The 12899-nt window shown below is 46.1% G+C and overlaps 1 protein-coding gene across 1 annotated transcript in view; it reads right to left on the bottom strand.

The window, feature by feature from the left end:
* PRPF8 (pre-mRNA processing factor 8) overlaps positions 1-12899 on the bottom strand; it is a 31624-nt gene that overhangs the window by 15031 nt on the left and 3694 nt on the right. Inside the window, exons 9-24 of the mRNA XM_042965878.1 lie at positions 11812-12002; positions 11563-11682; positions 11283-11472; positions 11028-11147; positions 10784-10918; positions 10297-10426; positions 9695-9891; positions 8963-9169; positions 8672-8835; positions 8393-8519; positions 8062-8254; positions 7599-7786; positions 7195-7433; positions 6814-6960; positions 6413-6623; positions 6094-6210 (exon numbers count right to left, since the gene is read on the bottom strand). Of these exons, the coding sequence (XP_042821812.1) occupies positions 6094-6210; positions 6413-6623; positions 6814-6960; positions 7195-7433; positions 7599-7786; positions 8062-8254; positions 8393-8519; positions 8672-8835; positions 8963-9169; positions 9695-9891; positions 10297-10426; positions 10784-10918; positions 11028-11147; positions 11283-11472; positions 11563-11682; positions 11812-12002 (2676 nt within the window). The remainder of the gene's footprint in view (positions 1-6093; positions 6211-6412; positions 6624-6813; positions 6961-7194; positions 7434-7598; positions 7787-8061; positions 8255-8392; positions 8520-8671; positions 8836-8962; positions 9170-9694; positions 9892-10296; positions 10427-10783; positions 10919-11027; positions 11148-11282; positions 11473-11562; positions 11683-11811; positions 12003-12899) is intronic.

Raw genomic sequence — 12899 nt, 5'->3', positions numbered from 1 at the left:
AATTACTGAAGTGCAAGATCACACTGGCTGGAGTAACCATGGAAATTAGTCTCGAGCAAACAGCCGTCTTCAGATAGGCAAGATAAAAGGGACTTTCTAGAGTTAGGTAACAGCGTGAACCAAATCACAAAAGCTACACTGAGCATCTAGCTTGTACTCAAGATGAACCAACGAAGACAACAGACGAACAGAAAGGAAGGCCATGGGCCAGAATGGGCTGGATCTGGGAGTAAAGTCAAACAGACTTGAGTAGGACAACTGTGAGGCTCAGTAAGCTCTTTGACTGTAATTGGCTCTAGGAACTGCCAGCTGCATGGTTTTTATCACAAAACACACCAGTTGTATTCTGCAGTTACCAGTGCTTTATTCCTGGAGGGGAGTAAGTCTGAATTCCCAAGAAGTACTACAGTCCTTTACGAATAACAGGAGTATTCTACATTCCTTTACAATAGCAGGTCCCTGGGCGGCTCAGTCGGTTAAGCATCCAACTCTTGATTTCAGCTCAGGTAATAATCTCACAGTTTGTGAGCTGGAGCCCCATGTCACACTCCACACTTGGAGCTTGGAATTCAATCTCCGCCCCCCAATCCCTGTTCTCTTTCTCTCTCAAAATCAGTAAATAAAACATAAAAAACAAACAAAAAAGCCTTAAAAAAAAAAAAAAAAAAAAAGAATAGCCAGAGTTGCTGGGGATTCAGGGAGGCAGGAAAGAAAATGCATCAGTGACTACATGTGCTAGGTACCAAGGTTAAGAACTTTACACTCATTATGCCTTTAAGTCTTCATAAAAGAAACAAATTCAACTTCTACAACTTGCTCAACACACCTCATGACCCGAAACGAATGTGGAAAAATAAAAACTGATGTTAGGACAACAGGATTCTAGATATTTTCTAGGTCTTGTTAGTATTTTTACGGTAGCAAAAACACTCTGTATGTTTTAATAATCGATTATGTCATTATACATTTATCCAAACCCACAGAATATATATCACCAAGATGGAACCCGAAAGTATACTATGGCTTTTGGATGATCATGATGCGTTAGTGTAGGTTTATTCTTGGTAAAAAACATACCACTCTGGTGCGTGATGTTAATAGGGGAAGCTTGCATGTACGGGGACAGGGAGTTCATGAAAAGTCTGTCCCTCCCTCTCAATTTCACTATAAAACTAAAATTGTTTTAGTTTAAAAAATTTTTTTTAATTTAACATTTATTTATTTTTGAGAGAGACAGAGGCATGGAGAGAGGGAGACATAGATTCTGAAGCAGGCTCCAGGCTCCGAGCTGTCAGCACAGAGCCCAACATGGGGCTCAAACTCATGAATCGTGAGATCATGACCCGAGTCGAAGTCAGACACTTTACTGACTGAGCCACCCAGGTGCCCTTTTTTGAATTGTTTTAAAAAATTAAGTCTCAAAATAAATAATGTGAAATAGAAGTCAGAACGAAACTCAAAAAAAAAGAACAGAGAAATACATCTCCTGCCAGGCAAAGATGTTCTCTTGAGGTCTTTGCCTCAGGCTTTAGACTTCAAGTCATCCGGACATGGTGAAAGGGACACCTTGGTGAGGCAAACAGGGCCTGCCGTGTTGGGAAGGCAGTGAAAGAGGCAGGAAGGCAGCAGTAAGGCCCTTCGGAACCTGAAGCTAAGTAGGCTGCACCTTGTAAGTCAGACTATCTATGCCCATCTCTGTTTTCCCGGTTATGCCTGGCCCTTATGAAAGCCCTGCTTAAATGTTCTAGCCTTATTTTCTAGCTCCCACTGGGACCGAAGAGAAGGGTCCCTGCCTGCACGCTTGGGCTAGTGTGCTGCACACACCCGAAAGCAAGGATGGTGAGAGCACCTAAAGTGGCAGTGGTGGCAATGACTGCAAGAGTCCAATTTTAGAGGACAAGAACAGGGCCACAAGGTCCAGCCACCTCTCACCCTAATGGATACTTCCCTTCTATTATCAACCTTGGAAGTGTTACAAGAACTATTTTACCTTAACACACCTCAGGAAACAAATTCCAATATTCTACTACCTGATCAAAACCCGGATCCCTCTACTTGATGAGAGCAAACATTTACTGAACAATTTACTGAATAATTTAACTTATTACATTTGCTATTTCATTCTCACAATAAGCCCTCAAAGCTAGGTAATACATCAGTATTCCTGTTTTTTGTTTTTTCTTTCACATTTATTTATTTTTGAGAGACAGAGCACAAGGCGGGGAGGAGCAGAGATAGAAGGAGACACAGAATCCAAAGCAGGGTCCAGGCTCTAAACTATCAGCACAGAGCCCGATGCGGGGCTCAAACCCACAAACTGTGAGATCATGGCCTGAGCTGAAGTCGGACGCTTAACTGACTGAGCCACCCAGGTGCCCCAGTATTCTTGGTTTAATTTACTTTTTTGAAATGTTATTTAAACCCAAGTTAACATATAGTATAATAATGGTTTCAGGACAATTTAGTGATTCATCACTTACACAGAACACCCAGTGCCCACCCCCATTTAGCACATCTCCCCACCCAACACCCCTCCAAAATTCTCAGTTTGTTCTCTGTTTTTTAGAGTCTCTTATGGTTTGCCTCCCATTTTTTTTAAAAAGTGTATTTACTTACGTAATCTCTACACCCAACATGGGACTCAAACTCACAACCCCGAGATCAAGAATTCCATGTTCTACCGAGCCAGCCAGGCACCCCATCATTGGTATCCCCATTCTATAGAGAGAACTGAGGCCCAAAGTGGGTGACTTATCCAAGATCTCAACTAGTCATGTGACAGAGCTATGATCTGAACTCCAATCTGACTTCTAACCACTATAGTAAATCGCCTCCCTAATCTGACATTACTCAGGCTCTCACCTCTCACACATCTACTCCCTTGATCCCTACAACTCAAGACCACTGGCCTCTTCTAGTCTCTTCCTACTCACTCCCCGCTACCCCCAATAATCCAGGATCCCAATAGGGGCCAGCACTCTTGATTCTCCTGCATTCAATCCCTTACCACTCCACAAGAGTCCTACAGCAAAACCCCAAAACCTGAACTACCAATAGAATATATCCACTTTGCCCATCCTGTCACTGAGTAGCTGAGTGCTTCTGGGAAGAACTCACACTCACAGCTGTCTTCTATTTTCTTGAAACCCACCTGGAGCACACAGTTTCTTCAAAAACTGTATCACACCCTCACCACTGTGACCAACCCAGGCAAAGCTGAAAAATTCAGTATTTGTTATAACTTCCCACTCAACCTTACATTCACATATATCCAGACCTCTTTTCTTTTAGGTTTAGAGGAGGGTTCCCTCTGCTTCCCCTTTACTCTGCCCCCACTCAACTCTGGGGAACGCTGCTCCATCACTTACTACACTGGTCTACTGCACCCTGAACTGCTCCTGGCTCCTTCTTAATCAGAACATTCTTCACTCAACACCATTTAAAAATACTGCCTTGACCTATATCTCCCTCTAGGTGGCATCTCATGCCCTTCCTCTTTTTCTAGCTCTGGCAATTTGACGGTCCTTGCTGTCTCCACTCCCCCACTTCCCATAAAGCCTCACCCACTGCAATCTGGCTTCTATCCCCACTATTTCTGAAACAGCTCTTGCTAAGGTCACCAATGACGTCCTGACTGCCAAATCCAATGGATACTTTTCAGGCCTTATCTAACTGAAAGACTCTTAGGCAACTGACACTGTTAAATGCCCGCCCCAATTCCTGACATCCTTGGCTCCCATGACCCAGCACTCTCCCAGTCTGGCCATGCTGTTGCTCAGTGTATCCTATGGTTCCAAACCTGTCCCTCTGCTCTTCTCATTCCTTACCCTGTGAAATCTTGCTCGCTCTTGAGTTTTAAACCACCTCCTAAACCACCAGACTCCTAAACCTACATCTTCAACCCAGATATCTTCTCCAAGCTTCAGACTGCAAAATATCTCCACTTGGACATCCTACAGGAGCCTCGAAGTTATCCCTGACTGCTCTCATTTTCTCACTTCATTTCTCTCTCTGAAGCTTCAAGCTCAAAGTATTTTACAGCAAATCTAAGAGATTATCAATTTAATAGGCATCACTAGGGTGGAAAAAACACACACGTGTGTGTGTATACATTTGTATATATACATACATATACATATATACACACACATACACACACACTCATCTTGGAATTGAAAACAGAGGATATAAGAAGTGCCTGCCAAACAGCTCCATCTGGATATTCTTAGGAACCTCAAACTTTTTACATCCTGAACGAAATCCATTTATCTTCCCTCCTAAACCTGCTCTTCTTCCTGTACTCTTCCAGTTGGCAGTGCCGATATCCACCTAGTCAGCCATGCCAAAAACTGAGTGTTATTTTCCTTTCCCTCTGGCGTCCCACCAAAATGAGGCTGCTGATTTCACCTGCTAACTACTTCTCAGATCTACTCCTGTCTCCTCACTGCTCTCATCTCTATCATCAGGACTTCAGCAGAAATCCCCAAACTTGATCTCCCACCCAATTTCTCTAAACCCATCTTCCCCACAGCTACAAGAGTGAAGGACCTAACACAGAAAGCTGGGAAAATCATTCCCATGCTTAAGAACCTCATAGGATTCTTTAAACACCTGGAAGGCTCAGTTGGTTAAGCATCTGACTCTTGATTTTGGCTCAAGTCATGATCTCACAGTTCATGAGATCGAGCCCCACATCAGGCTCTGTGCTGACAGCACAGAACCACTTGAGATTCTCTCCCCCCTTCTCTCTCAGCCCCTCTCCCGCTCACACGGGTGCAAGTGCTCTCTTTCAAAATAAATAAACATTAAAAAAAAAAAAAAAAACCCTCACAGGATTCTTAACAAGCCATGCAATCCCCTCCATGATCTGGCTCTTGATCTGTCTCGCCCCCATCTCCTAACAGTCCCTACTCCATAACTATACTCCAGTAAACCCTGAATTTGCACAGCTCCACACATTTCATGCTAGTTACCTCTCCATACCTAAGGCTGAAGGAAGGCCCTCCCTCATCTACCTCATCACACATTACTTCTTTCAGGAAGACTCTCCTCTCCTTCTCCCAGACTGGGCTAGTCATTAACTTGAGTGTTCTCACAGATTCCCAAATAACACCATAGCTTTATAAACACTACATCCTAGTATAGTTCTCTTGTCTATGGATCTTGTCTCTCCAACTAGGTAGGTGAGCTCGAAGGTACATGCAGTGTGCACAGAGCCTTGAACGCAGTAGTTATCAATAAACACCAATGGAATGAATGAGTTACGGAATTCTTGTTACCTGACCCTTAGAGAGACCTGAAAAGGTAAACTCTCCCCTTGTACTATACTCAAAATGTGTAAGAAATTTTAAGAAATACTAAGGGGCTCATGGTTGACCTAGCCAGAAGAGCATGCGACTCTTGATCTCAAGGTGAACAGTCTGAGCCCCAAGTTGGGTATAGAGACTACTTACATAAAACATAAAAACTAAGATACAGAAATGTATCCTTAAAAGCGCTGTTTGGAGCACAGCCTAGTAAGAACCTGAATTTCTCTTTTTGGCATTATTGATGTTCTTGAGAGCATCAGCCAAGACATTATGTGCACCTTTACGACACCAAGGAAAGACAGCAGGAAGAACAAGGTGACGTTGTAAACCTCGCAGAAGCTTAGGTATGCACTGTTAACAAATCTCCAGATTATTTTTTCTTAACTCCAGCTGCCTTCAGGTGGGTGTCTGGAAGCAACTGAAGGGGAAAATGAATACTAGTTATACTTGCTTTTTAACATACACAGTTACTGGTTAAAAAATGAGCTATATGAATAGACAATAAGCCCCCTGGGAAGATGTAAAAAACGTCAAGTTTTGTCCCAATTAAAGAATCCCACTTCTACTCTTACCTTAACTCAGTCATCACACGGACAATCCCTACAGGGTATTCTCAGAAAGGAACTGAGTTGATCTGACACTCTAAGGTTCTATATCATAAAGCATAGAAACTGGTACACTGAGCCAAGCTGGGAAAAAAGGAGAGCAAACCAAGGGAAGAGTTCAAAAGGATAGGAGATGGATAGAGGACGTGAAGGAGGTTGGGGCTGACTGACTTATATACCTTGGTGAAGGTGGTGGAGCCAGAGGCCATCAGAATCTGACGCACGCGGTTGTGGAAACGCTGCATTGACTCATCATCCACTCGCAGGAAACACTGAGCTGTCCGCTCTTTAGTAACCTAAATCACAAGGTCGAGGTTAATTTGTCTCTGATACTGTTACGGGAGCAAGGACCAACTCTGACACCACAACCCCTCACTAAGCCCTACCACCCAACAAAGCTCAAATGACTGATAACGAAAAGGTGTGATGTTCCTCACCCTATGTATCCCGAAGGTACGGGGGTGAAAATGCTACTTCTAGCCCCTTTCCGGACTGTACCTCATTCTGTAGGTTCCAGACCCCATCCTTGTGAGTGAACTCCTCATAGCTGGTGCGGCATTTAGGCAGGATGCGGCACTCAAAGCCACACATGTTGAACAGCAGGTTGGGGTTGTCCTTACTGTACACAGATACGAAGCTGTTCTCCCACTGAACTGTAGTCACTGATCGTGGCAGACGGTTCTTGATGTCCCAGAACACTGCCCGACCCCTGCTCACAGGGAACATATGGTCACATTAGTTTCCTGGAACTTGAAGGAATTTCCCTCAGAAGGCCAGACTGACAATATCCTAACAGAGTACACTCCTCCCACACAGGACACAAAGTCATAAATTCCCTGTTTTCTGGGTCCCTCAGACCAATGTCCTTCCAGCTTCCACAGCCCCCAACTTAAACTCACAAGTTGACATCGTGCTTCATGAGGCGCATGCGGGCATCTCGGGGCCAGCACTTCTTGTTATTATAGCCAACGATATTTTCATTGTTGGGATCAGGATGCTCTGTCAGGTAACGCTGGATCAGGTCCCGAGCCTCATCTGCTGTGAACCTATACCAGCAAGATGCGTGGCTGAGACCCAAATAAACTGGAACCTCATGAGACCTACAGCTTTGTAGAGCCCACCTCCAACCCCCACCCTACTCACGGGACTTCATTCCATTTTAGAGCCCCGATCCAGCAGCAGGAACCTTAGTTCCTCAACTAAGGAACAAAAGCTGTGTCCAGAGGCTGGGCATATGTCTTGATGCCCTGCAAAGATAAGACTCCAGGCAAGGTCCTCACCTGAAGAAAATATGTATGCGATCGATGTATCTGCAGAAGAGACGGATGGGGTGGGCAGCCTCGGTGGCTATATCCTGGAAACTGAGAAAGTCATTTGGCATCTGAGGGGGCCCAGCCATCTCACTGGCCCGATGTAATCCCAACACAAGCAAATCCATCACCAGGCCATAGTACTGCACAATGAATGAGGCAAACTGCAGGCCTCTGATGATCCCGTAAGAATTTGTATGGTTCATGTCCTAGAAAGAAAAGATTTACAAACTCTTGGCAATTCTTAACCCAAGGCCATGTCTGAAGCCTCTCTGGGGGCTTATCCTCTTTTGTCCTCCCTTCAGCAAATCCTACCTCAGGGAGCCAGACACACCCCTTCCCCAATTCCTTGCTACCCTGCCCCTAAGACATACCTTATAGTTGATGACCACGTTGTTCTTGGCAGTCATGTAGTCGGCTATGTTGTGGTCTACGATGAGTCGCAGCAGCCTATTAAGCAGGGTCAAGTCGATCTTTTCATACATCTTCTCAAAGCGCGATTCCAGCATGACATTGCACTCACCCTCACTTGTCTCCCACACATCCTGCAGATTATTGATGCCTGAGAAGTAGTCAAGACAGGTGTCCAGCAGGTTAGAAATTCCCATCCCGTGGTAGCTACCACAGTCCATAACCTCATCACACTGCCCTCCATTCACACGTGTGGACTGATAGGAGTGCCAGCGGTGCTCAGTTTCACGTCAATACTATTTCCTTGGCACTACGCAGCAAGAGTCAGCTACACTGCCTGGATGAGAACTTTAATGCAGAACTTAATTCACCTCAAATCAACCCAGCTCACCTCAATTCCCAAGGGCAAACCCAGAAAAACTTTACCTTGGCACCACTTGTAAACAAGCAGAGGGGGTGGTTCTGTGTCAGCAGGCTTGATCCACGGTGGGAAAAGGCGGCGCTTGTCAGCTTCATACCACAGGTACTGGTCCAGGTAGGCGTCAGTGATCTTCTCCAGTGGCTCCACATCATAAACCGGCACCAAGTGGCTATAGAGATCCATGAACTCAATGCCCACCTGCAGAACAGGGAAGCTGGCTTACACGGATCCACCAATCACTTACTACTACTCTTGGTAGCGACCCACTACTCTTGGTGCCATGAACGAACAGCAATAGACAACCTGGGGGGGGGGGGTGGGAAGCATCTTACTCACTTCTTTAAAGGCTCTCTGAGTGAGGAGGTGACGTTTGATGCGGGACAATGCCTCATGGGGGTTGTCATAGGCTTGCTCGATCAGACCTAGCTCCTCCCTCTGAGACTGGTTTAACCGAGACTTCACACTGATAAGGAAACAGGAAAGATGAATGGAAAAACCAAGAAGGAAACCAAAACCAGAAACCACGGAAGCTAAACCTTCTTTCTTTGGACTGTGACAATGATGCTGTCCTTCCTGCTCTCACCTTCCCAAAGGAATCCACTCTCTACTCTTTACCTGTACGCTTCTTTGAGCCGCTCCAAGGCCAAGATGAGCAACTTGGTATCATGCTTGTAGGAGAGTGGGGGGAACGGGATGGGTGAGAACCTCCGGCTCTCCAGCCAGTGCACAGTGGTGGTATACACTGCCACCGCCTCCTCTGCTGTGATGTACGGCCCATCCTGCAAAGGAGACATGATAATTAGCCCCCCAGTGTAGCCTAATCCCCACAGGACAAGGCATAGTCCCAATTCTGCGGTCTATTCTCCTGCCCACTCCCCACGCCCAGCCCAGCCTAAGCTGCCCAACCTTCAGGTAGTTGTGCTGCCGCTCCTGTTCTGCCTTCAGGTAGAGCCGAGTGAGGCGGCCCAGGTTCTTTTTGCAAACAGTCTTGTCCACAGTGGCTCCACGGCGGATCCGTTCTCGGTTGTAGTGGGCAGTGTTAGTCCACCAATCAGCCTTGGCCTTCACATATCGAAGGATCATATTCTCTATGGGTGTTGGCAGCCCAGGTACCTGAAAGTGCAAAAGGCACAGTGAGAAAGTGACAGGAGCCACAAAGCTCCCAAAGGGAGTCTGAGAATGATAATCTTTTTTTTTTTTTTTTAACATTTATTTATTTTTGAGACAGAAAGAGTGTGAGCGGGCGAGGGGCAAAGAGAAGGGAAGACACAGAAACTGAAGCAGGCTCCAGGCTCTGAGCTGTCAGCACAGAGCCTGAGGCAGGACTTGAACACACAGACTGTGAGATCATGACCTAAGCTGATGTCAGACACTCAACCAACTAAGCAACCCAGGCACCGCCCCCCCCCAAAGTTTTTTTTTTTCTTTTAAAAGAGAGAAAGAGACAGACAGACAGAGAGTGGAAGAGGGAGACAGAGAAGCCCAATGCAGGGCTCCATCCCACAACCCTGGTTCATGACTGGAGCTGAAATCAAGAGTCGGATGCTCAATCGAGCTCACCAGGTGTCCCTGGGAGCGGTAACCCTAACCCTAAGAAAATGACGTTCCTGCCTTCTCAGAGTTGGGGTGACAACCCACCTTCCAGGGAATGTTGGCCTTCCAGCAGCGCCAGGCTTCACTGAGGTGCTGCAGGATCGTCCGGGCCTTGTTCTGTTTAATTCCCTCAGGCATCATGTCCAGAATGTCATGCATCACAGCTGCCCGAAGCTCAAGGTCAAAATGTGACTCCACTCGCTGCTTTGTTACAGTCTTTGCCACCCCCTTAGAGTGTCGGCCTAGAAGTGAATTGATTAAAGGCAAGATTCATTGCTCTCAGTGAGTCTCTACCATCATGTCCCCTCATTAACCATGGGTACACTGAAATCAACAAGTATAAACAAAGTGTCCACACACCCAGCACATGCAAAAAAGACAAGCTACCTCAGATAGTCACAACAATGCTTCTGAGGAATTTCCATCCTACAAATCCAAGATAGCCTCAAGGCCCCGGAGAGAAGCCCAAGAAACACAGTGCCAAGTCAGAATCACTGAAGAGCGGGACTTAGAGGCAATCCAGCAGGAAGGGATTCTCAGTCTCAAACAAGGGGAGGGGACAGAATGGGAACATATGATCTACCCTTGAAGGGATTTAAAAAAAAAAAAAAAAAAAAAAAATGTTGGACACAGAGAAAACCACTCACCTTCAAACTGTCGGGCCAGGAGGTTGCCTAGCCACCGCTCCAACAAAGGGGTGATGCCACGCATGAAAAACAGCCAGACCCGCCAGCCTGCAGCCCAGAAGCCACAGCCAGGGCCCTTCCCTACAGGGCCCTGTGGCCCCAAGCAGAAATCAAGAAAGTAAGTTAGCAATTCTTTTAGAGAGCAATTGAAAACTGGGCACAGGTAGGGTCATGGGAAACATATCAAAGACAATAAAAGGAAAAGAAGCAAAACTCCTGGACTTCAACATCTAAAATAGAATAGGTGAGAAATTCTAAGGTACAAACCAGTAACTGAAATTCCCTATTGAAAGGTGGACTTTTAGGGGAAGTGTTAAAGTACACACAGTGAGGGCAAGTAAGGACATACTTAAGGCCTCTCTCCAAACAGGTCCCTGGAAAAAGCCCTGACTAGACATAAAAATTAAAATGGATCGGAGAAAGTAAGTGCGTGAGGGCAGGGTCCCACCGTGTTGAAGCGGTAATAGATGAGATGTTTCAGGTCCTTGCACATGCGAATCTGCCGCATCAGCTTGTACTTGTAGCGGTACATGCCCGTCAGCTGCCCCACATGGGCAAAGATATACTGCAACCCATCTGCCAGCTGCAACACAATTACCCCATCAGGCTTTAAGCTAGAGTCAGTTCCATGATGAGATCAGGCTTCACTGAGCTTCCCCCCTGGGGCAGGGATCAAGGATACCTAGCCTCACCTGGAAGGCATCCACATTGCCCAAACGATACTGCACATGACTGTCTACCACCAGCTTAGTTAAACGCAGAACTTCTCGACAGAGATGGAAAGCATTCCCAAAACGAGATTTCTTTCTTTCCTGGAGAAGATACCAAAAATAGAAAAAACATTAATTAGCAATGGTCCAAACTAGATGTACTCCTTCCCCAGAGGACAGAGCAAAACGAGTAACATCCCTCAAACCCAGAAGACCCTTAAGGTGAAATGCAGACACCTTGGTGGTGAGGGTCTTGACAGGCTTAAGATTGAAGTTGTAATCCAGGTGCAGATAGTTGAGGTTTTTACGGTGAATGAGAAGGTTGAGCATGTTGTAGCCCTGGCGGCAAACCTGTAGCCCCACCTCCACCCAGTCCAGCTTCGTGGACTGAAAGAATTTGGTGGCTTTGAAGGAACGGAACAGGTATCTGGGGTGGGAATAAGAGGGAGAGTGAGAGTTAGCTCCTGATTATGTTTGGAACAAAAGAAGTCTGAGCAATGACCCTCAGGCACCTTACCTCTTCTTTTGGGCTTTAGGGGGCCGGTGCTTCAGGGCATTCAGCACATAGTACTTAAGCAGTTTCTGGTAGGAGACTCTCACTTTCACAGGCTGCCCAGCAGGACAATGCTCTCGATACCTGGGAAAACAAGCCAAGCAGAGTTAGCCCATCTCTCCTTCCAGTCCCTCTGGTAAAGGCTGCAATCCCACCCAGTTGTAGTGTTCTCTCCAATACATCCATTACCATCTCCCCAGATAGAAACCTTACCAGTTCTTGACAAGGGGGATATCCAGGGCCCGGCGGGTGCGACCAGAGCGTAGGTTGAAGGGCCGTGGGGCCCAGAGGAGGGCAATGCCATTGGCTGTATTGTCTGTGTAGAGGGGTGTGTCCTTCAGGAAGGGCTCCACAAACTCTGGGAGCTCAAACTCCTCATCATCATCAGGCAACGGTTCCTGGCTCTGAAACGAGAATGCCCAAGGGTTCAGCTCCCACTGAACTTGGAAGAGAATTGGGATGAGAAGAAAACTCTCTGGGGCCAAGCACAGTGGCTACATCTGCCATGGAAACTAGGCTGCCAGACAAGAAAAGCCCTAAAGAGCCAGGGCAAAGGGGGCCAAGGGAGCAGAGAACAAGCTAGGGCCAATCAGGAAAGCAAGCATCACTCCTCACACCCCAAATGGCTCATCACCAAGGGCCTCCCAAGGAGCCCCAGTACCTTACACAATGCAATCACCTCCTGCCCAAGCTCCAAAACCTGAGCTGGGGGAAGGAGGTCTGTTAACACTATGGAACATGGGTAAACATCAAAAACATTATTTCAAGTATAAAAGGTCAATCACAAAAGATCACATACTGGAAGATTCCATTTATATGAAATCTCCAAAATAGGCAAATCTACAGAAAGATTAGTAGGTGCCTAGGCAAGGGAGGTTCAACAGAAATAGAGTGACTACTAATGGTGCAGGAATTTCTGGGATGATGAAAATGTCCTAAAATTGTCTGTACAGATGGCTGAACTACTCAGAATACACTAAAAACCACTGAATTGTACACTTTAAATAGGTGAGTTACATGGTATGTGAACTCTATCTTAATAAAAGGATTCCAAAAAAAGCCATAATGCAAACGGACCAGAAGAGACTATACAGAAAGCCCCAATCACAGAAACACAAATTAAACACCAATAACTTGGTTTGAGCCAAGTGCCAAAGTGTCAAATCAGCTTCAAGCTCAAGGGGAACACTAAAGCAGATGACAGACATGTCTCCCTCTAGCTGATTTCCATCTAGTAACACTTAAGCCACAGTCATGAAATTTCTCTTGCAAGAACTAAGGTCAAATGTTCCCTCTTCTCA

The sequence above is a fragment of the Panthera tigris genome, chromosome E1 (assembly GCF_018350195.1).
Source record: "Panthera tigris isolate Pti1 chromosome E1, P.tigris_Pti1_mat1.1, whole genome shotgun sequence".
Taxonomy (NCBI): domain Eukaryota; kingdom Metazoa; phylum Chordata; class Mammalia; order Carnivora; family Felidae; genus Panthera; species Panthera tigris.
Note: the sequence above shows the minus strand (reverse complement) of the source record. Positions and strands in the feature narration are given on the sequence as shown.